Source organism: Dama dama, chromosome 17, assembly GCF_033118175.1.
Source record: "Dama dama isolate Ldn47 chromosome 17, ASM3311817v1, whole genome shotgun sequence".
NCBI lineage: Eukaryota > Metazoa > Chordata > Mammalia > Artiodactyla > Cervidae > Dama > Dama dama.
Window position 1 is genome coordinate 31877307 of NC_083697.1, and position 24168 is coordinate 31901474.

General features: G+C 40.4%; 1 protein-coding gene and 1 long non-coding RNA gene across 4 annotated transcripts in view; one reads left to right on the forward strand and one right to left on the reverse strand.

The window, feature by feature from the left end:
• Window positions 1-24168, reverse strand: part of LOC133071703 (uncharacterized) — a 178003-nt gene that overhangs the window by 113360 nt on the left and 40475 nt on the right. The window lies entirely within an intron of this gene.
• ADH4 (alcohol dehydrogenase 4 (class II), pi polypeptide) overlaps window positions 7295-24168 on the forward strand; it is a 33805-nt gene continuing 16931 nt past the window's right edge. Inside the window, exons 1-4 of the mRNA XM_061164354.1 lie at window positions 7295-7405; window positions 10032-10133; window positions 11097-11238; window positions 13097-13184. Coding sequence (XP_061020337.1) covers window positions 7388-7405; window positions 10032-10133; window positions 11097-11238; window positions 13097-13184 — 350 coding nt within the window. The 5' untranslated portion in view covers window positions 7295-7387. The remainder of the gene's footprint in view (window positions 7406-10031; window positions 10134-11096; window positions 11239-13096; window positions 13185-24168) is intronic.

The window sequence follows — 24168 nt, forward strand, 5'->3', positions numbered from 1 at the left end:
AAGGTTTCATTTGGAAGATGATTTCTGAGATAAGCCTTGAAGGAAAAGTAGTAATTTCACCTACAGAAGTGCAGGTACAGGAAACAAAATTAACAAAGGCCGGTAAAAGGACAGAATAAGAAATAGTCAGGTGACAGCTGAATTTTTCAGCCTTGTTGAAAACTAATGCACTAGCAACCAAAGTGTAGCTTCATACATATTAGTAGATTAAAAATCCTTCAGCTCCAGGATAACAAATTCATATCTAATTTGATAGATCTCTTATGCACCCATTTAGATTTTTGAATAGGAAATTAAATTATTTTAATGTCCCTTTGGAAATCTATTCTGAAGAAGGAAGAGACCAGGAGGTCAATGAAGTTGTGAGAGAAATACCACTTAAGAAACACTCAGGAATACTATTTCACACCTGCTAGGATGGCTACAATGAAAGAAAAAAAAGGGAAAATAGCAAGTGTTGATGAAGAGTAGAGAAACGGAAGGCTCATACATTGCTAGTGGAAAAGTTAAAGGTGCAACCATGATGAAAACTTTGGCAGTTGCTCAAAAGTTACACACAGAGTTCACTTAGCAATTTCATTCCTAGCTATATACTCAAAAGAATTGAAAAGATATAGTTTCTGCATGCAAAAACTTGCACATGAATATTTTAGCAAAATATTTATTTATAACAGCCAAGAAGTGAAAAAATATATTCATCAACTGAAAAAATATAAATAAATAGTGGTATATCCATATAATATAATATTACTTGGCAATAAAAAGGAAGGACATACTGATGCATGTTATAATATGCATGAAACTTGAAAACATTGTGATAAATGAAAATGCAAAAGGCCATACACTGTAAGATTCCATTTAAATAAAGTTTCCAGGACAGGCAAATCAACAAAGACAGAAAGTGGGTTAGTGGTTGCCATAAGGATAGGCAAAGGGATAAACTACTAAGCATGGGGTTTCTCTTTGGGGTGATGAAAATATTATTGAATTAGTATTCATGATGGCTGCATAATATTGTAAATATATTTAACAATCACTAAACTGTATACTTTAAAATGGTCAAAATGGTGAGTTTTATGCTAAATGAATTTATCTCATTTTTTAAAAACAAAGAAGAAACACTGAAGAAATAAACTACAATGGTAGGCATGTGACTAGAAAGACAAATGAGGGAAATGTTAAGAAATTACAGTCTACATTTTTTTTTAACATTTAGGCTTTCTTTATTAGAAGTCAGAAGCTGATATTAAGCACACCCAATAATTTTTGAAATTAATATGTTAACAGGAAAGCTGCCATGAAGCACAATATTAATTTCATAATTTGAACTCTACTGAGATATAGAAGCATAATTTTATTTTTCTACAGACATTTTCAACTACACAGCATACTCACTTCTCAGTTTAATAATGGAAGGCATGCTTCCATCTGTCATGCACATTCTGTCACAGTGTATGATATTGGTGATATCTGAAAGAACTAGTTGTTGGATTGGAAGCAAATTTTTTAATAACTAATTTTTATTGGAGTACAGTAGCTTCACAATGTTAGTTTCTGCTGTGCAGCAAAGTGAATCAGATACACACACACATATACATTCTTTTTTGGATTTTCTTCCCATTTAGGTCACACAGAGCATTGAGTAGAGTTCCCTGTACTATACAGTAGGTTCTCATTAGTTATCTATTTGTACAGAGTAGTGTGTATATGTCAAACCAATCTACCAACAATCTACATGTTTTTACAAATAACATAGTTCATCAGAACTAAGGCACCATTGATTTTAAGATACATCACTATTGAAGCAACTTAGCAGCAGCAGCAGCAAGAAAGAAAAATACTAACAATTAAACTATGATATCCCAGCAATTGCAAGTAGTAACTGAGACAAGAAGCAAAAAGCAGAGGAGAAAAGGAAAGATATACCCATTTGAAGGCAGAATTCCAAAGAATAGCAAGGAGAGATAAGAAAGCCTTCCTCAGAGATCAGTGCAAAGAAATAGAGGAAAACAACAGAATGGGAAAGACTAGAGATCTCTTCAAGAAAATTAGAGATACCAAGGGAATATTTCATGCAAAGATGGGCTCAATAAAGGACAGAAATGGTGTGGACCTAACAGCAGCAGAAGATATTAAGAAGTGGTAAGAATACACAGAAGAACTGTACAAAAAAGATCTTTACAACCCAGATAATCATGATGGTGTGATCACTCACCTAGAGCCAGGACATCCTGAAATGTGAAGTCAAGTGGGCCTTAGGAAGCATCACTATGAACAAACCTAGTGGAGGTGATGAAATTCCAGTTGAGCTCTTTCAAATCCTAAAAGATGATGCTGTAAAAGTGCTACACTCAGTATGCCAAAAAATTTGGAAAACTCAGCAGTGGCCACAGGTTTGGAAAAGGTCAGTTTTCATTCCAATTCCAAAGAAAGGCAATGCTAAATAATGTTCAAAATGCACAATTGCCCTCATCTCACATGCTAGTAAAGTAATGCTCAAAATTCTCCAAGCCAGGCTTCAACAATACGTGAACCGTGAACTTCCAGAATTCAAGCTGTTTTTAGAAAAGGCAGAGGAACCAGAGATCAAATTGCCAACATCCGCTGGATCATCAAAAAAGCAAGAGAGTTCCAGAAAAACATCTATTTCTGCTTTATTGACTAGGCCAAAGCCTTTGTGTGGATCACAATAAACTGTGGAAAATTCTGAAAGAGATGGGAATACCAGACCACCTGACCTGCCTCTTGAGAAAACTATATGCAGGTCAAGAAGCAACAGTTAGAACTGGACATGGAAAAGCAGACTGGTTCCAAATAGGAAAAGGAGTATGTCAAGGTGGTATATTGTCACCCTGCTTATTTAACTTCTGTGCAGAGTACATCATGAGAAATGCTGAGCTGGAAGAATCACAAGCTGGAATCAAGATTGCCAGGAGAAATATCAATAACCTCAGATATGCAGATGACACCAAACTTATGGCAGAAAGTGAAGAAGAACTGAAGAGCCTCTTGATGAAAGTGAAAGAGGAGAGTGAAAAAGTTGGCTTAAAGCTCAACATTCAGAAAACTAACATCATGGCATCTGGTCCCATCACTTCATGGCAAACAGATGGGGAAACAGTGGAAACAGTGGCTGATTTTATTTTGGGGAGCTCCAAAATCACTGCAGATGGTGACTGCAGCCATGAAATTAAAAGACACTTACTCCTTGGAAGGAAAGATATAACCAACCTAGACAGCATATTAAAAAACAGAGACATTATGTTGCCAATAAAGGTCTGTCTAGTCAAGGCTATGGTTTTTCCAGTAGTCATATATGGATGTGGGAGTTGGACTATAAAGAAAGCTGAGCGCAGAATAATTAATGCTTTTGAACTGTGGTGTTGGAGAAGACTCTTGAGGGTCGCTTGGACTGCAAGGAGATCCAACCAGTCCATCCTAAAGGAGATCAGTCCTGAGTGTTCATTGGAAGGACCGATGCTGAAACTGAAACTCCAGTACTTTGGCCACCTGATGTGAAGAGCTGACTCATTTGAAAAGACCCTGTTGCTGGGAAAGATTGAAGGCAGGAGGAGAAGGGGACAACAGAGGACGAGATGGTTGGATATCATCACCAACTCAATGGACATGAGTTTGGATAAACTCCAGGAGTTGCTGATGGACAGGGAGGCCTCACGTGCTGTGGTCCATGGGGTCGCAAAGAGTCAGACATGACTGAGCAACTGAACTGAACTGATATCAGAGATTTTAACTTGTAAAAAAAAGCTAAAATCAAAGAAGCATAATTAGATATAGGAAATAGAGGAAACATGCAGTAAAAAGCAAGAGCTAGTTTGTGCAGAAACACAGCAAATTCAGTTTGAACCATCATGGATCCCAAATATGTTGTTTGGGTATTTATACTGAGATTAATGAATTACTATTAAAATAATGTATATATATTAATTCAGTGGGTGAGAGATTATACATATAATTATATATATTTATATAAATATATTTAAATAGATATAATTACATATAATTATACATATTTAAACATACATAACATTGGAAATTTTGAGAACAACTGTACGTCTGAAAATCAACTGTCAGAAAAGGTAAAGTCATCCTCATGGAAAGAATCTACAATATTAATTTTAGCATTAGAAGACACCTTCACATTCAAAATCCCAGGGTTCTACCATTTTGAAATCTCTTATTTAGTTTCCACTCAAAACACTTCTTAGCAGGTTCTTTATGAAAGAATATAAAAAACAGTCCCCATCTTCAAAGAAGCTCATCAAAGTGCAGCACAAAAAGAAAGGCAGAAAGAAGGTAAATACCTAACATTCAGAAAATACGTTAAAGCATATTGGGTTTCCAAGGTAAATACTCAATTTGCCCAGCATTTATTAAGTACCGAGTATCTTTCAGGACTCTGAAGTACTCTCTGAAGGATGTAAAATGTAAGTAAATACAATCATTATAGTTAAGGACACTGGAGGCTGGAGACAGAGAAGTTTTGCTTTATGTAGCTATCTATTTGTGAGTGCTAAGGGGATGGAAACACAATGAATGCTGTAGGAATTCAAAGAGGAAAAAGATCATCCTGAACAGAAGAGCTAAAAATGGCAAGATAGGTATCAGAAAATGAACCTTAAGAATATGTTCTTAAGGTCCTGAATAAGTTCAGGGCTTCCCTGGTGGTCCAGAGGTTAAGAATGCACCTACCAATGCAGGGGACGCTGGTTCAATGATCCCTGGTCTGGAAAGGGATCATGCCCCACTTGCCCCACATGCCGCGGGGCAACTAAGGGCATGTGCCACAACTACTGAGCCCAGGTGCCCTAGAGCACATGGTTCACAAGAGAAGTCACCACAATGAGAAGCACGCACACTGCAACTAAAGAGTAGCTCCCCAAGTCCACCACAGCTAGAGAAAGCTGGCACACAGCAAGGAAGACCCAGTACAAGCAAAACTAAATCTTTAAAAAATATATATATATGTTAGTTTAGTAGGTAGAACTGGCAGCAGTAGGTGTTCTAATCAGGGGAACCAGTTTAAATAAAATCATGGAGGCAGGAAGGCATGCACACAGTGCATTGTAGGAAACCCAGAAGATTAGCTTTGAACACAGACTGGGTTGTAGATAAATGGTCTTGAATGCCAGAATGAGAATTCAGCAGGGCTTAGAGAGTTCTTGATGGTTTTAGACCAAGCTGCTGTAAGTAGCTTCAGTCATGTCCGACTCTGTGCAACCCTCTAGAGGGCAGCCCACCAGGCTCCCCCCTCCCTGGGATTCTCCAGGCAAGAACACTGGAGTGGGCTGCCATTTCCTTCTCCAATGCATGAAAGTGAAAAGTGAAAGTGAAGTCGTTCAGTCACGTCCGACTCGTAGGGACCCCATGGACTGCAGCCTACCAGGCTCCTCCGTCCATGGGATTTTCCAGGCAAGAGTACTGGAGTGGGTTTCCATTGCCTTCTCTGTTTAGACCAAGAGAATGATATAATAAAAATTGTTGAGAATACTCATCTAACAACATTTTGAAACACAGACTGGCAGAGGGAGCTCTGCATAGGAAAATCAGTTTTTAAAAAAAGGCTATTGTGATGACATAAGCAATAAGTAAGATTACTCTTATCTGTCTTATCTACAGTGTAATAATAAAAACAGAAAGAAGGAAATGAAAGGCACACAAGAGGTAGAATACACAAAGCTTGTAAACAATGCAGAAAGCAAGGTCAAGCAGGGTTTCAGAACAATAAAAAAAGAATGGAGACGCTAGTGTCAAAACAGGCAAGCTAGAGAAAGGAGCCTGGAGTCAAGAAAGAAGATGAAATTATTTTGTGAACATATTAAAATAGAAACATATTAAAAAGAAAGAAAGAAAGAAAGAAAGAAACATCTAGGAGCAAACAGAAACTCCTGGCAAAATAAAGGGAAAGAAGTCATAAAAATAAAATAAGAAATGCTAGAAAAATCAAACACTAGAAAGAAATTTTGAAAGGTAACTTTTTAAAAAATGAGGCCACTTAGAATCTTCCAAAGAATTTTCAATTAAAATATAGAGATGGAAACCAGACAAGTAGAGAAGTGAAACCATGAGTAGTGAGGAAGTAGAAACAAAGAGTATAAATCATACTTCTAAAAATTGTAATAGAAAGACTTAGTCAATAATAAAATATTAAAGTTTTAACTAATATAAAGATATTTAACTAATATAAAGATAGTTCTATCTCTCTGGAGAAGATAGTAGAATACTATGGCTTTTTACCAACAGGATCAAAAGTATTTCAATATTTTAACAGTTGGCTTTGCCTTAATAGGGTATGTTGGTTGCATAAAAGCCCTGAACTTTCCCTAAGGAAACTCAAGCACAAGCACAACAGAACACATGAGAGGAATTTTTAAGCAATCCTGATTCACTATAAAACAGAAAATGGATGAAAAAAATTGTGGTCAATTCATATAATGGAATACTCTACAGTTATTAAAATAAAGTATAGCTACAGGCAATATGGCTAAATCTCACAAAAATAGTTGAGAGGGGAAAAAGCCATGAAAGAACACATGCCCTATGACTCTATCCATATAACTTCTAATCTGTAAAACTAAACTATATTGTATAGAGAAGCATAAATCATAAAAGAAATGCAAGGAAATTATTACTAGGATTGTGAAAGAGAAGGATGGATATAGGAGGGATTCTGAGGCACTGGAGATGTTTGTTAATTTTATAATTATTTGATAACTTATCTAATAGCTTTAATGACCTTTATAATTATCTGTTGACTTATCCAATAAGTTTAATGACCTTTTCTATGTTATCTTATATTTTGCAATGCTGCTGCTGCTGCTGCTAAGTCACTTCAGTCGTTTCCGACTCTCTGCGACCCCATAGATGGCAGCCCACCAGGCTCCCCCGTCCCTGGGATTCTCCAGGCAAGAACACTAAAGTGGGTTGCCATTTCCTTCTCCAATGCATGAAAGTGAAAAATGAAAATGAAGTCGCTCAGTCGTGTCCGACTGTTAGTGACCCCATGGACTGCAGCCTACCAGGCTCCTCCGTCCATGGGATTTTCCAGGCAAGAGTACTGGAGTAGGTTGCCATTGCCTTCTCCAATATTTTGCAATAAAGGAAGAAAAAAGCTAGTAAACAAAAATCCCCCAATAACATTTGGAAGAAATGAGGGTTTGCAGCTGAAACAAGATAGCACAAATGATGACGTGAAGAGACGGGCAAAGTTTCAGATTACAGCAAACAAAAAGGAGAGAAAATGATTGGAGAACACAAGAGCTGAAATGGTATTTATTCAAAGTCAATTCATTACAGGATATGGAGCACCCTGGATAGAAGTAGAAGAGCTTCTTAAATCAGAGAGAAACTTCCAAGTTTCCCAAAGAAAATGGGCACCAAGGGAAAAGTAAGCAAATATACCATTTCTTTGATCAATTCTTTTGGGATTTTGTGTGTGTGTGTGTGTGTCTTTATACATCTGCTAAAAGAAGTTTCTTTGGGTATTGCTCTCAGAAAGCAGCAATTTAAAGCTGATCAAAAGCTAAGTCCCAGGGAATTCCCTGGAGGTCCAGTGGTTAGGACTGCACTTCCACTGCAGGGGGCACGGGTTCGATTCCTGGTCAGGGAACTAAGATTCTGCATGCCACATGGCCAGCCAGAAAAAGAAGCTAAGTCCCCATCAGGAGATGTATGGATAAAGAAGATGTGATATATACACACGAACACACACACACACAAAATGAACATTCAGTTCAGTTCTGTTGCTCAGTCATGTCCAACTATTTGCGACCCCAAGGATGGAAGCACGCCAGGCTTCCCTGTCCATCACCAACTCCCAGAGCTTACTCAAACTCATGTCCATCGAGTTGGTAATGCCATCCAACCATCTCAACCTCTGTCGTCTCCTTCTCTTCCCACCTTCAATCTTTCCCAGCATCAGGGTCTTTTCCAGTGAGTCAGTTCTTTGCATCAGGTGGCCAAAGTATTGCAGTTTCAGCTTCAGCATCAGTTCTTCCAATGATTTTAAAACTCAACATTCAGAACACTAAGATTGGGGTACTCTTTCTGCCCCCTTCTGATGCCTATGTCAGAAGCTTTCTCTATCTCCTTTATACTTTAATAAACTTTATTACATACACACACAAAAAAGAAAACTAAGCTCATGGCATCCAATCCCATCATTTCATGGCAAATAGATGGGGAAACAATGGAAACAGTGAGAGACTTTATTTTCTTGGGCTCCAAAATTACTGCAGATGGTGACTGCAGCCAAGAAATTAAAAGATGCTTGCTCCTTGGAAGAAAAACTATGACCAATCTAGACAGCATATTAAAAAAGCAGAGACCAATGATACTTCAAAAACAAATAGAAAAAGAGGTCGGGTTTGTGGTTACCAGAAACAGGGCGGGGGCTGGGGGATGGGGGATGGAGAGGAAGAATTGCATGAAGTTAGTCAAAAGGTACAAACTTCCAAACCTCCAGTTATAAGACAAATAAGTAGTAGAGATATAACATACAACATGGTAAATATAATCAACACTGCTGTATGTTATACTTAAAAGTTATTAAGAAAGTAAATCCTAAGAGTTATCACAGGAAAAAAATTTTTTCTTTCTTTAATTGTATGTCTATATGAGATGATGGATGTTCACTAATCCCACTCTAGTAATCATTTCATCATATATGTATGTCAGATCATTATTCTATATACCCCTTGAACTTACACAGGGCTGTATATCAATCATATTTCAACAAATCTGAAGAAAAAAATAAAGATGATCAAAAGGATATCAGTGACCTCCATGCTAGGAATTTACTCTAGAAAATAATTGAATTTGCCAAAATACTTACTACAAGGTTGTTCAATTAAATACTATTTATAGTGGCCCAAAAAAGAGAAATTTCAGTAACTGTGCCATAATCATAAAATTTGTATTTGTTAAAATGTTAGGAAAGAATATGGAAAATATTCATTGTATATTAATAAGTAGAAAAAAGGAGATTATAAAATATTACATACAATTTTGTCCCAAGTGAAAAAGCTCAAAGGATCTACCTCAAAATCATAAAGTAGAAGACAAAATTACAGATGGGTTTTGTTTCTTTTTTCTTATTTGCATTTCTATGTTTCATTTATAATAAGACTAATGATATTTAAAATACAGTTCAAATTGCATAACAAGTATCAAAAATACGTGTTCATGTGAACAGACTAGGAATATCACCAAAAGTAAATATAGTAGCATTAGAATGAAGTATAGGTTTCTTTCTTTCTACTTTCCTTCAATATTACTTCTATTTAAAATTAAAAATAAAATTTTATGGGGCTAAAATTATAGATTATAGAATCTTTAATGTTTAATTTCTTTTCATATATTTTTATCCAGATTTTTTTCAAAGGGACAAAATCTTTAATGTGTATTCCACTGATAAGTTTAATAATTATGTAATCCTCATTTCTTAAACTTTTTTGTGCATATGAATCACATGGGGATCTTGTTCAAAAGCAGGTTTTGATTCAGTGGATTTTGGACAGGGCTTATAGCTCTAGCAAATTCCCAGGTGATATTAATAACTGCTGGTGTCAAGGAGGTTCACATTTTGAGTAGCAAAGTTGTAAAACACATCCTCTCTAGCAATAAGGATTCAGGTAATGCAGAGCTGATAAATCAATCACTCTATCATAAAATACATATTGGTCATCTACTCTCTCCAAATCCTATAAATTTATCCTCTCTGTTCTGAAGAGGGAAAAAAATCAAGCCTTTACATTAAATTAAACTTTAATACACCTGTTCTTTTCAAAAATTAAAAGTGCAATGACTATAATGTAGACTTTGACTTCCTATTGTCAATTAAGGTCCCTTGTCTTTACAATAATTATGTATAACATCCAGCCACAAACCCCAAAACTCTCTGTCATGAAATAATGGTATCAACATGATCTTTCACTTTTTTTCACAATATTTTTCTTTCTCTCTCTCTTCCTCCCTTTTGTTCTTTCCCCCTCCCCCTTTCCCCTCTTTCTCAGATTATTAAATGCAAAGCAGCTATCGCCTGGGAAGCAAACAAGCCCCTCAGCATTGAAGAGGTTGAGGTAGCTCCCCCCAAGGATCATGAAGTTCGAATCCAGGTGGGTATGGACTTTCCCAGGGCAGGATAAACAAGACATAAAATGCTGACTTGGCTTTGGTCAGGTCAGACCTATGTGGTTTTGACTGAGAGTTTCAGGAGTTTCCCACTGTGGGGGATTACGTTTTTAGGTTCACATCAAAAACAAGTATTCATTCCCAGGAGGGATAAATTATAAGAATCAGACATAGGAATTTACATTAGATTAGAATTAGGTAGGTTTTCTTTTTGTTTTCCGGTTGCCAGTTATTGAAAGCTGTTTTAAAAGGAAGACTGAGAGTTTGGTTCAAAATAAGAAAAGATCTGAAGTGCTAAGGGTCTTTGGTGATCAGAGGAGGGAACAGAAGCGAAAGGGCAGGGAGAAAAGACAGACAGTACTGAGCAGAGAGGGATCATAGGTGACAAGGTGGGTCAATTTCTCTATTTTCCCTACAGTTGACCTGGCTTATATTTTTCCTCAGGATCACCAGAGTAAGAGTTTTTGCCTGAGAATGAATGAGATATCCTCATGAACAGAATCTTGAAGAATAATGCAGGGATACTTTCTAATTAATTAAGATAATCCTTTATTCGATACAGCTCTTTTAACTATAAAAGTTTATTACCACAACTGTATTTCATTTAGTTTCAATAAAATCTGAACAAGCCCTGGAAGCCTGTGTTCCCTGCACTCCCTCTAATAGACTTTAAATTATTACCTTTGATTTCTCCTCTCCTAGAGACAGTGACTGCCAATTCTCCTGTGTGATTTTTCAGGGACAGTGAAAGGAAGAAAACAAAGATGCATTAAGAGGAAAGAATATATCCTAATATATTTTTAACTGTTCATTTTTCAAAATGCAGTTCTTTTATTGACCTCAATGAGTGTTGTTAAGTTTCAAGGTGTCATTGGGCCTAAAATTTTCCTAATAGCCGTAATGATATGATTACAGAAACAGGCCTCAAGTCTGTGATTGCTTTGCAGATAATTGCCACCGCCCTGTGCCATTCTGATGCCCATATCCTCCATCCTCAATTTGAAGGGGGGTTTTTCCCAGTGATCCTTGGCCATGAGGCTGCAGGAATTGTGGAAAGTGTTGGGCCAGGAGTGACCAACTTCAAACCAGGTATTTTAATTTCTGATTCCAACTAAACAGAAATGTCAGGGTATTTCAGGGATAATTTCTGCTACAGTCTTGCCTTTGCATGCTATAATCGATCTCTACTTAAATAAGGGGACCATCTTTTCCAAAGCAAAACTAAGACACACAATCTATCACAATCTAGCAACAAGGCAGAATATCTGCAGTCAGAACTGCCTAATGAAATCTGGAAAACACAGTTACTTTATTTACATCCAGCACTGAAAAGTTGTCCTATGAAGCAAAGCTACAAAGTGAGCTTACACTGAAGCTTCCATGGGGACAAAGATGACAATTTATAGCAACCTCTTCTAAATAAAACAGAACTATTTTAATATATAAAGAATGAAGACCCTTGGATAGCTTAAGTGGGAAATATTATGCATATGTCAATGTTAGCTGAAATGTTTTCTTGGGAACTTGTAAGATAAATATATATAAAGCATGACAATAGCCAAAACTATTTACTTTACATGTTGCAACATATCCACGAAATACTGGAATATGAGCTATGCAATTGTCACTTATCTAGGATGAACCATATCATTCTTTCCTCCTTTAATGAGGATGCGCCAAATTGAGAGGTTTATTAGTATCTTTCTATTAGGTAGTTAGAATAGGAAATAGGAGGAAACAGGAGTCCAAAATGGTGGTGGCTAAAAGACAAGGAAAGGAAAAGCCCGTGAAAATAGAACAAAGGAAGGTCCGAGGACAGGAGTGAGGACTTCAGGTAGAACAAATAGCACTCCTGGCTAGCCCAACTTACATAGGGCAGGCCCAGGGGGGAGGAAAAGACACATTAAAGAGAGGAGCCAAAGAGCTGGGGGTCTCTCTCTCTCCCGCGCACTGGGGCACTCTTCTTTTCACGTCTTTGGATCGGCATGCCCTCACACCTAGAGGATGGATTTTCCTGCTATTTTCTAAATAAAATAGAGCTGTAACACGGAGCTGTAACACTGATTTGTCTAAGAGCTATAACACGGTCTGTCCAAAACCAGAGAGCTGTGACATGCCGAGGGCTTTAATGTCTCGTCACATTTCTATTCCAAACAAGATTATAGAAGCAAATTGCTCTTCAAAATTTGGAATCTACAAAGAAGTCCAGCCAATTAAGGCACAGCTCTGCCACTTACTGGCTGTGTAACCTTAGTCAGCTAAGTCACTTTTCTGTGACTCAATTTAGATTTCCATTTTCTAAAATGGGGATAATAATAGTACCCATCTCAAAGAGTTGTTCTGAGAATTAAAGAGATAATATATGCAAGCAGTTAGAATGGTGACTGACACATACTAAAGGTTGAACAAATGTTAATTATCATTACTGAACTTTAGTCATCAGAGGCTAGAAGTCTTTGTTAAATTCAAATTGAATAAAAAGTAGAAAACTGTAGAATTTGAGTGAACTATGGTGAAACATGAAGATGATATATAATTTACTCTCCATATCAAGCCTATTGCCCATATCTCCTATAATTAAGGTGTTCTATTCCCTACAGGTTGTTTACAAATGTCATAAATAATAGGCATGACATAATAAATAATAGTCATGATGCAGAGTGTTGCAAGGACAACAGAGTGTCAGACAGGACTCTGCACCTGATGGTATCAATATAGATGTGTTGCTTGCCTGTCCAGCAGAGAAAAAAGAAAACAAAAGATAACATATTCAGTACTTGGGAGAATCAGCAATCTTGTAGATTAACAAAATATTGTAGCTACCTATACTTCCTATCAAATATAAGATATATAAAATAAAGAATAGTGTTTTCCACAATTCACCTGTTGAAAACTATTTATAAGTAACAACTTAGGTATCATCCAACACATGGCCTTTTTTTTCTAGGTGACAAAGTAATTCCACTCTACGCACCTCAGTGTGGAAAATGCAAGTTCTGTCTGAGTCCACGCACAAATTTTTGTGGAAAACTCAAGTAAGCTCTATAAGCTATTAGCAGGATAACTGGTACAAATATTTTGAGCAGTACATTGGCATACCTAAATGGAGTTGAAAATGTTCATATTCTGTAACCACCAATTCTTGGTGTGTATAAGAAATCATTGCAAAATCACCCAAATGGACGTGCACTATTATGATCACTGCCACATTGTAATAACAAGAAATTGAAAATAGGGCAAATGTCTATCAATAGGAGAACAGATTAACAATCACTGTGTAGTAACACAATGGAATTACCATATAAAAACAAGAATAGCTAAACTTGCTCTAAATGTTCCAACCCAAAATAATCTCACAGATACAATGGTAAGGGAAAGAAGCAAGTTTATGACATATATTTAGTCATATACAATAACAACACCATATACTGTATTGCTTATGGTTCATGTGAATACAGTAAAGAAAATGATAAATGCCAAATTCAGAATAATAGCTACTTCTGAAAGGTTGCTGCTGAGCCATGAAAGGCTGGGATTCTTGGCCTCCAGAGGAGAGGAATTCAATCTGGGGCCAGAGATAAGGCTTGATCTCTCAGAGCTTTTGTGTAATAAAGTTTTATTAAAATATAAAAGAGAGAAAGCTTCTGACATAGATATCCGAAGTGGGCAGACAGAGTTCCCCTCTGCCCTCCCTGCTAGTCTTTAGCGGGATATTATATAGTTTCTAGCAGGCTGCTAGGAGAAAGCAATGGCGCCCCACTCTAGTACTCTTGCCTGGAAAATCCCATGGACGGAGGAGCCTGGTGGACTGCAGTCCATGGGGTCGCTAAGAGTCGGACACGACTGAGCGACTTCACTTTCACTTTTCACTTCCATGCATTGGAGAAGGAAATGGCAACCCACTCCAGTGTTCTTGCCTGGAGAATCCCAGGGACGTGGGGAGCCTGGTGGGCTGCCGTCTATGGGGTTGCACAGAGTTGGGCATGACTGAAGTGACTTAGCAGTGACTTAGCAGCATGCTGCTAATTACAGAAAGGAAATGTCTCAAAACTCAGAGTGGTACCAGGCCCTTCACCCACAACATGTATTTTGAGATAACACTGGCACAAGGTGAATCATCCCCGGCCATAAAATGATTGCCATGAATCTTGAAGAAAGGCGGGTTTCCAAGCAAGTATATGGTTTCATTAACATAGATTAGGAGAACAATTGTATGAGTAAAACATATTGGGTTCTGAGTCTTAGGTGGAACCTACTTGAAGACAGACACTAGGGTAAATACATAGCTCATTAACATAGCTTAAGAGAAACTTTCCATAAGCAAAATGCATTGGTTTGCTCAAGGTTTGAGAAAAGTTAAATTCAGGTGGAGCCAGGTGTCATCTCAGCAACACAAAATTTTAAGAGAAACCTCCTTTTAAGTTTGTATAGAGAAGGGGGAAAAAATCTGAAACTTGTAGTTTGCTTCCTCCTGCCGCTTAAGAGAGAGAGGAAAAAATGTCTGACACTTGCACCCTGTTTCCTCTGTTTGGAGACCCCTAGCCTTCCTGCCTTTTCCCCTCTCATTCCTGCCTTTTCTTTTAGGAGAATTATGTTGCCTAGGGAAAGGGGAGTCATTCTCATTCTGTAACTGCTTCCAAGCTGGTAAGGAGCATTGTCCCTAAATTTGTGAGGGTTAGTCTCCTAACCCTCATATTGAGGGTCTCTGGTCCAAGGGTCTCAAGCTGGAGGAGGCTGCCACAGTCAACAGGAGTTTAAGCAACCATTCGTAACTTAATAACCTTCATGCAACTAGAAAGAAATCCAGCTACATGGTACAGATGCAGGGAGCAAAGAACAAAAACAGCAATAAGCAAAAAGTCATATTATGTCCATAGTTAAGGTACAAAGTGTTGCACCAGTCGATTTTAGGATTGTTAGATGTCATCAGATTAATGAGGCATCACATATGATTGTTGCTATCGAAGGTTGTCACAGATTTGAAGAAAGTCCTTTCCCTGAAGTGGAAGGACTCCCACCATGGGAAGTCATCCACTGATGAAGAGGGGAGCACTCCACAGACCCAGTAGTAAGACCGATTGTGGAATGCAGTGTGGGAGTAAGCCCAGGACAGGAAGGATTTATCTTGAGGATCAAACAGCAGACTCAAGAATTTTGGAGTCAGCAGAAGCAGGCTCACATAGATTATCAGGTCCATCTGAAAAGTACAAAGTAAGAGCATAAAAAGTAAAAGCATAAAATGACATCACTTAGCTCTGGTCAGGGTGCCACTTCTTAACTCAAGTGTGGTGCACCCATGAATCAATTCCTGGCACTTTGACAGCTGTGGGAGAAGAAAGAATAACCTGGTAAGGGCCTTCCCAGAGGGGCTCAAGGGATTGGCCCCCAGATTCCAATGCTTTTACCAGTACCTTGGTTCCTGGCTCAAACAGATGCTTTTTTGACTCAGAGGCTGGGTCAGGAGTTACCTCCCAGAGTTCCTTTAATGCTTGTTGAAAAGCTGAGAGCTGAGTTACATAATTAGTTAATCCCAAGGCTTTAGGAAAACTTTTCCATTGAGCATTTTCAGGAATTACTGATTGGCCATCCTCAGACTATAACCATCCTTTATCAGTAAACTTTGCTCCTCTTTTCTCATATATTTCTAATTCCTCCTCAGTATATTGTGGTTTTCCTTATCCACAGAACCTGTCCAGATCAAAGGCCTCTGTAGTGAAGGGGTTTCATTAAGTGCCACCTTTCTGGCTTGACAGCCAGCTGATTATCCTTGGCTACTTTACCCCTGTCCCTGCTGTGCCCTTTGCAATGCATAACAGCCACTTCTTTAGGACAATATATAGCAGTTAAAAGTCTCTCAATCTCTCTGATTAATAGGTTCTCCTGTTGCTGTTTTAAATTGTCTTTCTTTCCAATTTGCAGCATGAGCATGTAAAGTCAAATAAGCATACTTAGAATCAGTGTAGATATTTACTCGTCGCCCTTTCTTAACTCGAGAGCCAGAACCACAATCTCTGGTAGCTGAGCACTCGTTCCCTGGGAGAGATTTTGTTTCTAAAACCTGTTCAACCATTACCACGGCGTAACCTGCTTTACGCTTCCTATCCCGAACAAAAGAACTGCCATCTGTAAATATTTCCATGTCAGGATTGTCTAATGGGGTACCCATCAGATCTTCCTGAGCTGCATAGTTTAAAGTTAGAAATTGGGAACAATCATGATCAGGTGTTTCATTTTCCTTCTCAGGAAGGAAAGTGGCAGGATTTAAGTTTCCACAAACTTTAAGCTTAGTTATTGGTCCTTCTAACAACAGTGACTGATATTTAAGAAGGCAACTGTCTGTCATCCAAATATTAAACTTAGAGTTTAAGAATACACTCCTATAGGCTGCTGGTGAGGCCTTTGGGGTTGTGTCAAAAATCCCAAGGCCATACCTTTCTTTTCAGTGACAAACTAATTTCTGACCCTGTGGGCAAGCTCAAAGCTGGAGCTTACAAGAGAACAGTCTGAAGAGCCTTAAAAGCCTTTGAGTATCTGGAGACCAAACCAGTTTGTCAGTTTGGGCTTGTTGAGTTTCAGTTATAAGTTTATACAAAGGCTGGGCAAGCTCCCCATAACCAAGAATCCAAATGCAGCAGTACCCTATGATTCCAAAAAATACTCTCAATTGTCTTAAAGTCATAGGTAAAGGATGATTTAATATAGGTTTAAGTCAGAAAGCAAACTTCAAATACTAAAAAATATTTGGCTGTTCAGGAATTTCAGACAACAGACTATAAGGATTAGGCACCACGGGGTGTAAAGGAACTGCAGCCTCATTTATTGTTTGTAAATCTTGAACTAGTCTCCATTTATCATTTGACTTCTTTATACCCAAAATAGGAGTGTTGCACAGATTGTTATGGGGATTTAACAGCCCCAGCTCCTTTAAATTCTCAATGATGGGTTTTAACCCTTCCTTAACCTCGAGTTTCAGTGGATACTGCTTCTTATGTGAAAGTAAGTGCAGGTCTTTGAGCTTGACAACTACAGGAATAGCGTTTTGTGCTCAACCCACAGATTTTCCATCAGCCAACACTCTAGGATTTACATTTTGTTCAATTAAAGGGAGAGAAAGGGAGGGCTCCATATTCATGAAAACAGAGGCATGGACCTTACTCAGTATATCCCTCCCCAAAAGGAGTGAGGGAGACTCTGGCACAGTCAGAAAATACCACAGAGTCCCAGTTGCAGACTGAAATAATAACATTTGGCTCATCCAGACAGTCCCATTATGGAAGCAGAACTGGGAGAAAGTGGGCCAGGGGCTTCAGTAAGCACAGAGTAAGCTGCCCCAGTGTCCAAAAGGAAATCGACGGATTGCCCACTCCCCCCCCCCCCACTCAAGTTATCAATACTTGGGGATTCCTCAGATGTAATTAGGATGGGACCTTGTGTGTGGACCCCCAGGCACCTTCAGTCCTGATTGTCTTGAGAGTCTAACCCCTGAAACCTACACCTCTGGGGGCAGTCTTTCCTCCAGTGTGGTCCTTTGCAGACCAGACAAGGAGCCAGGGGTGGCTTAGATGCCTGAGGGCAATCCTGTTTGAGGTGCTCTCCTTTCCACAGTAATAGCAAGCCCATCTCTTTTCACCTGGGTCCCTCTGGGAATTTTTCTCAGGCTGTTTAAGAATGGTTCTGACAGCCATTACATGGACTACCACCTGCTCTTTGTCATTCTCTGCCTTTCTTTTCCTCATATTCCCTGCCATAATAGACTGAGCCTATTGTAACAGATTATCTAAAGACTGATTTGGTCCATATGCCTGTTTTAATAGCTTATAGCAGATATCTGGAGCCGATTGAGTGAGAAATCTATCTTTTAAGATCACTCTTCCCTCTTCATTTCTGGGATCAATCTCAGTGAATCTGCAAAGGGCTTCCTTCAGTCTATCTAGGAATTTATCAGGAGCTTCCTTCTCTTCCTGTTCTGTTTTCTGTTTGCCAATTTGGCATAGTTTAAAGTCTTATCACGTGTTTGCCTGAGTCCTTCAAAAACACATCTGACAAAATGACTCCAATCCCATCTTCCTTTAGCTATGTTACAGTCCCAATCTCATTCTATAGTTGGGACTGCCTGATTCTCAGTGGGGAGGGCGGCTATCTTGTCCTCCATCTTCCCTACTGATTCGTTACCAAGCCATTCATCTCCATAAGCAACCGCTTTCCCCAAAACTCGAGTTTTTGAGGTGGGAGTTAGTGTTTGTCCCAAGACATATATCACATTCTTCCAAGTAAGGTCATAAAGCAAAGTAACACCCTTAAAAGCTCTAATATATTTTTCTGGGTGCTCTAAATAGTCTCCTAGATCCTCCTTGATTCTTTGTATTCCTTGATAAGAAAAGGGCTTATTAACTCTCATAGACTGATTATTTCTCCCAGTGGGTGCTTCATGAAGAGGCAACAGCTTGTGTGGCTGTTCCTCAGTCTCTCTTCCTGTTCTACGCATATGATCCCAGGGATAGATTGGAGAAACCTGCTTTTCTTTATCTCCTGTCTTCCACCTCATCCTATATGTCACCCTTAGATTTTGCTGTTGACAGGGCCCACATTGTAAGGCAAGTGCAGAGAAAAAGAGAGCAAGCCAGGCAGTCAGGAAAGAAAAAGGAAAATTATTAGAGGGAAAAGAGAAGGTGACTGGCTCTTAAGGAGAACCAGTGTTCTCCCTTTCTGACAGAGTCCTTCTTATATCCCACCAATGAAAAATTCTCTGAAGAGATGGTCACATAGCCGGAGGTCTGGAATCTGGTGGTCTCACAGCTTTGAGAAGTTAGGCGCCAGTGAGATAATAGGGTGCCATTTGGGCAATTTGGTCAGTCTCACAGATCACCGTGATTTATTCTTTGTTTGCGAGGTCGACATAACAAACCATCTTATCAATGAGAGCCCATGTGGGCCCTATCACACATGGGGTCTCATTGTCAGAAAACCCGGGAGGGAAGATCCACCACAACTGGGTGGGCTCCTCTCACAAGCCCACCTCTGGTGGTCCCCCGCCTTGGACCTTGCCAAGAAACTGAGATGAGCTCCAGGATGGGACTCTCCACTTGCCTTGCTGGACTGACATCCACACACCAGCCCACATTTCATCCATCAGTTACAAGGGTGAGTGAAATCCCATTCCTTCCGATCTTCCCTCTCTCTCTCTCTCTCTCTCTCTCTCTCTCTCTCTCTCTCTCGCCTCTTTTCCAAGTCCTAGCGCTAGACAGGAGGATCCCCACGGCCCTTGGCCTTGCGCCCCATCTGACTTTGAAATAGGGGATGCCCATTTCAAAGCAGACTATTATTACTCTCTGAGAAAGTCCTGAGAATGGACTAAGAATGGCCTTTTCTCTTGGACCTTTCTCCTCGCTTTCTCTTGCCTTTGTCTAACCTCCCTATTCAGGCACAATGGGGAATTCTCAATCCCAGCCCTCAAAATCTACTCCTCTAAGATGCCTTCTCCAAAACCTAAAAGCCTTGGGCTTCCAAGGGGAGATAAGACCAAAAAGGCTTATTTACTATTCTAACACTGGCTGGCACAATACAGACTTGATAACAGGCCCCAATGGCCAGAAAACAAAACTCTCAATTATAATACTCTATGGGACCTCGATAACATCTGCTGCCACAATGACAAGTGGTTAGAAATCCGTTGCGATGTTCAGGCTTTCTTCACTCTCCACTCTCGACCCTCTTTCTGTGAATCCTGTTCTACTTCTCAAATGCTCTTAGCCTACTCTGGGCCACATCCTCCTAACACAATGTCTCCCAATTCCTGTTCAGACTTTTCTTCTTCTTCCTTTGACCCGTCCGACCACAGCCCACCCTCTATCGCTCCCAGTCCCCTTGCAGCTGCTCCAGATCCAGTTCCACAGCCTCCACCTTACATCCCCTCCTCTCTCCCTCCCTCTCAAGGCAGCTCCCAACCCCCATACCCAGCCTGTGCCTGAAATAAGCTCTGAGATCTCAGCCCCACCCTCTACCCTGAGGGTCCCAAAGCTTTACCCAGACCTCCCTAGATCCCCTCCCCGTAGCCAGTCCTGAACAACTTTAACACTGCAGGACCCTGCTCCTTCCCCTGCCCCACGCCTCCCTTTAGGGGAAGTAGCTGGAGCAGAAGGCATTATTCGAGCTCATGTCCCATTCTCCCTCACCAATCTGTCTCAGATTGAAAAGCATCTTGGCTCCTTCTCTTCATACCCGGATAATTATCTAAAAGAATTCGAGTATCTTATCCAATCTTATGACTTAACCTGGCATGATATTTACATCATCCTTTCCTCCTCTCTTCTCCCAGAAGAGAAGGAATATGGCAAGACTCTCAGGCGCATGCTGATGAGATACACAGGACAGACAACACCCAGCCCGTAGGGGCCACGGCTGTCCCCTGAGAAGATCCCAACTGGGATTATCAGGCAGGGAGACCTGAGTGAGCAGACCGTAATTACATGGTTGCTTGCCTCACTGTGGGCCTTCAAAAGGCAGGGCATAAAGTCGTCAACCTTGATAAGCTCCAGGAAATAACTCAAGGGCTAGACGAAAACCCAGCACAATTTCTAGCCAGGTTAACAGAAGTGTTACAATAATATACAAAATTAGACCCCACTTCAGCAGAGGGCACCATTGTCCTTAATACCCATTTTATCTCCCAGTCATCCCCAGATATCCGAAAGAAATGAAAAAAGGCAGAAGGCCCTTAAGCCCCTCAATGAGACCTTTTAAATTTAGCCTTTAAGAGTTTCAATAACCGGGAAGAATAGGCAAAGCTAGAGAAGGCCCAACAAGATCAGGCCAAATGCCACCTTTTAGCCCATGCCCTACATGGCGCCAAGCCTCCATCAACCAACAGAGAAAGGAAGCCACCTGGGCCCTGCTTCAAATGCAGCAAAGAAGGTCGCTGGGCCCACTCATGCCTAAAGCCAAGGCCCCCTCCAGGTCCGTGTCCCAGCTGTGGCATAACGGGACATTGGAAGGTCGACTGCCCAAATCCCCCTCCAGGGATCTGGACATTCCCCTCCTGGTTCCGAGCAGGAGTCCTCCAACCCAGCTTTGCCCAGTCTCCTCAGACTTGCCACCTTAGACTGAAGGTGCCCAGGGCCCCAGGCCCCGACTCCCATTACCTCTACAGAGCCCAGGGTAACTCTTAGAGCGGCAGGACAGCTTACAAGCCTTCACCAACTGAACTATCCACGAGCTGCTTCTAACTCACTCAGATTATCAAAAACTTCGACCCCACACAAATCCCCTTGACCTGCATTCCAGCCTTTTCTTATCTTACCCCCACGATGTCTTATCTTACGCCCAGGACACCCCTGTCCTTCAGGAAGAAGTTACAGAAGATTGACCTTCGGCCCTTATCCTAAATCAAAACGGCTGGAATGATAGGGCCCACATGGGGTCTAATTGATAAGATGGCTCATTATGTCGACCTTGCAAATGAAGAATAAAATCACAGTAATCTGTGAGACTGACCAAATTGCCCAAATGGCATCCTGTTATCTCACTGGCACTTATCTTCTCAAAGCTGCAAGACCACCAGATTCCAGGTCTCTGGCTATGTGACCATCTCTTCAGAGAATTTTTCATTGGTGGGGTACAAGAAGGACTCCGTCAGAAAGGGAGAACACTGGTTCTCCTTAAGAGCCAGTCACCCTCTCTTTTCTCTCTAATATATTTCCTTTGTCTTTCCTGACTGCCCAGCTCACTCTCTTTTTCTCTGCACTTGCCTTACAGCTGTCTGAGCTTCTCTTACTTCAACTGTCTGAGTTTCTTTGAAACCAGCGTAGTCTGAAGTCATAATGAGACAGGGGTTATTTGGACCTCTACTTGGGTAGTTTGAATCTCAGTTTGGGTTTTTACAGAGACTGAGACAACCTTTCTGGGGCAGGGCGGGGGTGGGGGTGTGTCCCTGACTTTCAGTTTGGAGCCCCGGGTACGGGGCAAAGTAGGAGGACAGGAGGGAGCTGAAGGTTTCATATCCCAATCTACACCCTTAGGACATAAGTCTGGCATGTCTTGCAGAGAGAAAAAGGTCAACACATATGCTCAGTTCAGTTCAGTTCAGTTGAGTCGCTCAGAGTCGTGTCCAACTCTTTGCGAACCCATGAATTGAAGCACGCCAGGCCTCCCTGTCCATCACCAACTCCTGGAGTTTACTCAAACTCATGTCCATCGAGTTGGTGATGCCATCCAGCCATCTCATCCTCTGTCATCCCCTTCTCCTCCTGCCCCCAATCCCTCCCAGCATCAGGGTCTTTTCCAATGAGTCAGCTCTTCACATCAGGTGGCCAAAGTATTGGAGTTTCAGCTTCAGCATCAGTCCTTCCAATGAACACCCAGGACTGATCTCCTTTAGGATAGACTGGTTGGATCTCCTTGCAGTCCAAGGGACCCTCAATAGTCTTCTCCAACACCACAGTTCAAAAGCATCAATTTTTTGGTGCTCAGCTTTCTTTATAGTCCAACTCTCACATCCATACATGACCACTGGAAAAACCATAGCCTTGACTAGACAGATCTTTGTTGGCAAAGTAATGTCTCTGCTTTTTAATATGCTGTCTAGGTTGGTCATAACTTTCCTTCCAAGGAGTAAGTGTCTCAATTTCATGGCTGCAATCACCATCTGCAGTGATTTTGGAGCCCCAAAAAATAAAGTCAGCCACTGCTTCCACTGTTTCCCCATCTGTTTGCCATGAAGTGATGGGACCAGATGCCATGATCTGAGTTTTCTGAATGTTGAGCTTTAAGCCAACTTTTTCACTCTCCTCTTTCACTTTCATCAAGAGGCTTTTTAGTTCCTCTTCACTTTCTGCCATAAGGGTGGTGTCATCTGCATATCTGAAGTTATTGATATTTTTCCCGGTGAACTTGATTCCAGCTTGTGCTTCTTCCAGCCCAGTGTTTCTCATGATGTACTCTGCATATAAGTTAAATAAGCAGGGTGACAATATACAGCCTTGACGTACTCCTTTTCCTATTTGGAACCAGTCTGTTGGTATGCTACTTCTACCCATTTCCCTTGTTTTCTACAGAACTGGTCTAGTTGTAAAACAGTATTATAATTAAGAGACCCTCCAACTGGCCACGGTTCACCTTCCCCCAGTGGATACCGTGGCCATGCAGTATTGCATAGGAAGATCAGGCATATCGTCTTTAAGCTCTAAGGATCAAATCTATCCCAGTTTTTCAGGATACAGTTCAAAGGAGTGAGGCTGGAATTGTTAGCTCCCATCTGTAAGAGAGAAAAAAAGCAACCAGCGCTATCTTTCTACTGGAGGCATCCCTCCCTGCTCTAGATGGGGGTGTAGACAGACTTTCCACTGAAGCTTTCCTTCCCTGGTTCGACTTAGTCTGTCCCTTACTGACGCAGGCACCATACTTGTCCCTCCCGGTTCTACCACAGAGATGGGGTGTAGATGTACTGGGGGTAGACCTGATGGCATCCCAGATTGATTTTTTAGTTCCTTACCTGCCTGTTACCCTCTCACTTCTACAGAGGATGAGAGAGAAATGCAATGCGTCATAGTAATTTATTCCAAGGCCACACGGATTGAAGCTAGATTTTGAACCTAGGCAGTCTGGGTCCGGAGTCAAAACTCTTAACTGCCTTATTTTTTACTTAGACTATAGAAATGATATATTTATCTTTAATGCTAATTGAAACTAGTTATTTCAGAAGCAAAAATTTTACTACTCATATCTATGCGTGCGTGCATGCATGCTCAGTCGCTACTGCCATGTTGGACTCTTTGTGACTCAATGGACCATAGCCCTCCAGGCTCTTCTGCCAATACTGTGCCTCAATTTACTCATCTATAAAAAGGAGACAATAATAAAACCTACTTCACAGGGTTGTTGCAGATATTCAAAAAATGAAGAGACCCTTTTGCAAACCTCTAATAAAATAACAGATTTTGACAATGACCGTCAGTTCTTTCCAGCGTCACAAAGTATAGCTATTACATGCCTCCAGGTGAAAATACACAACACTATTTCAGCAAC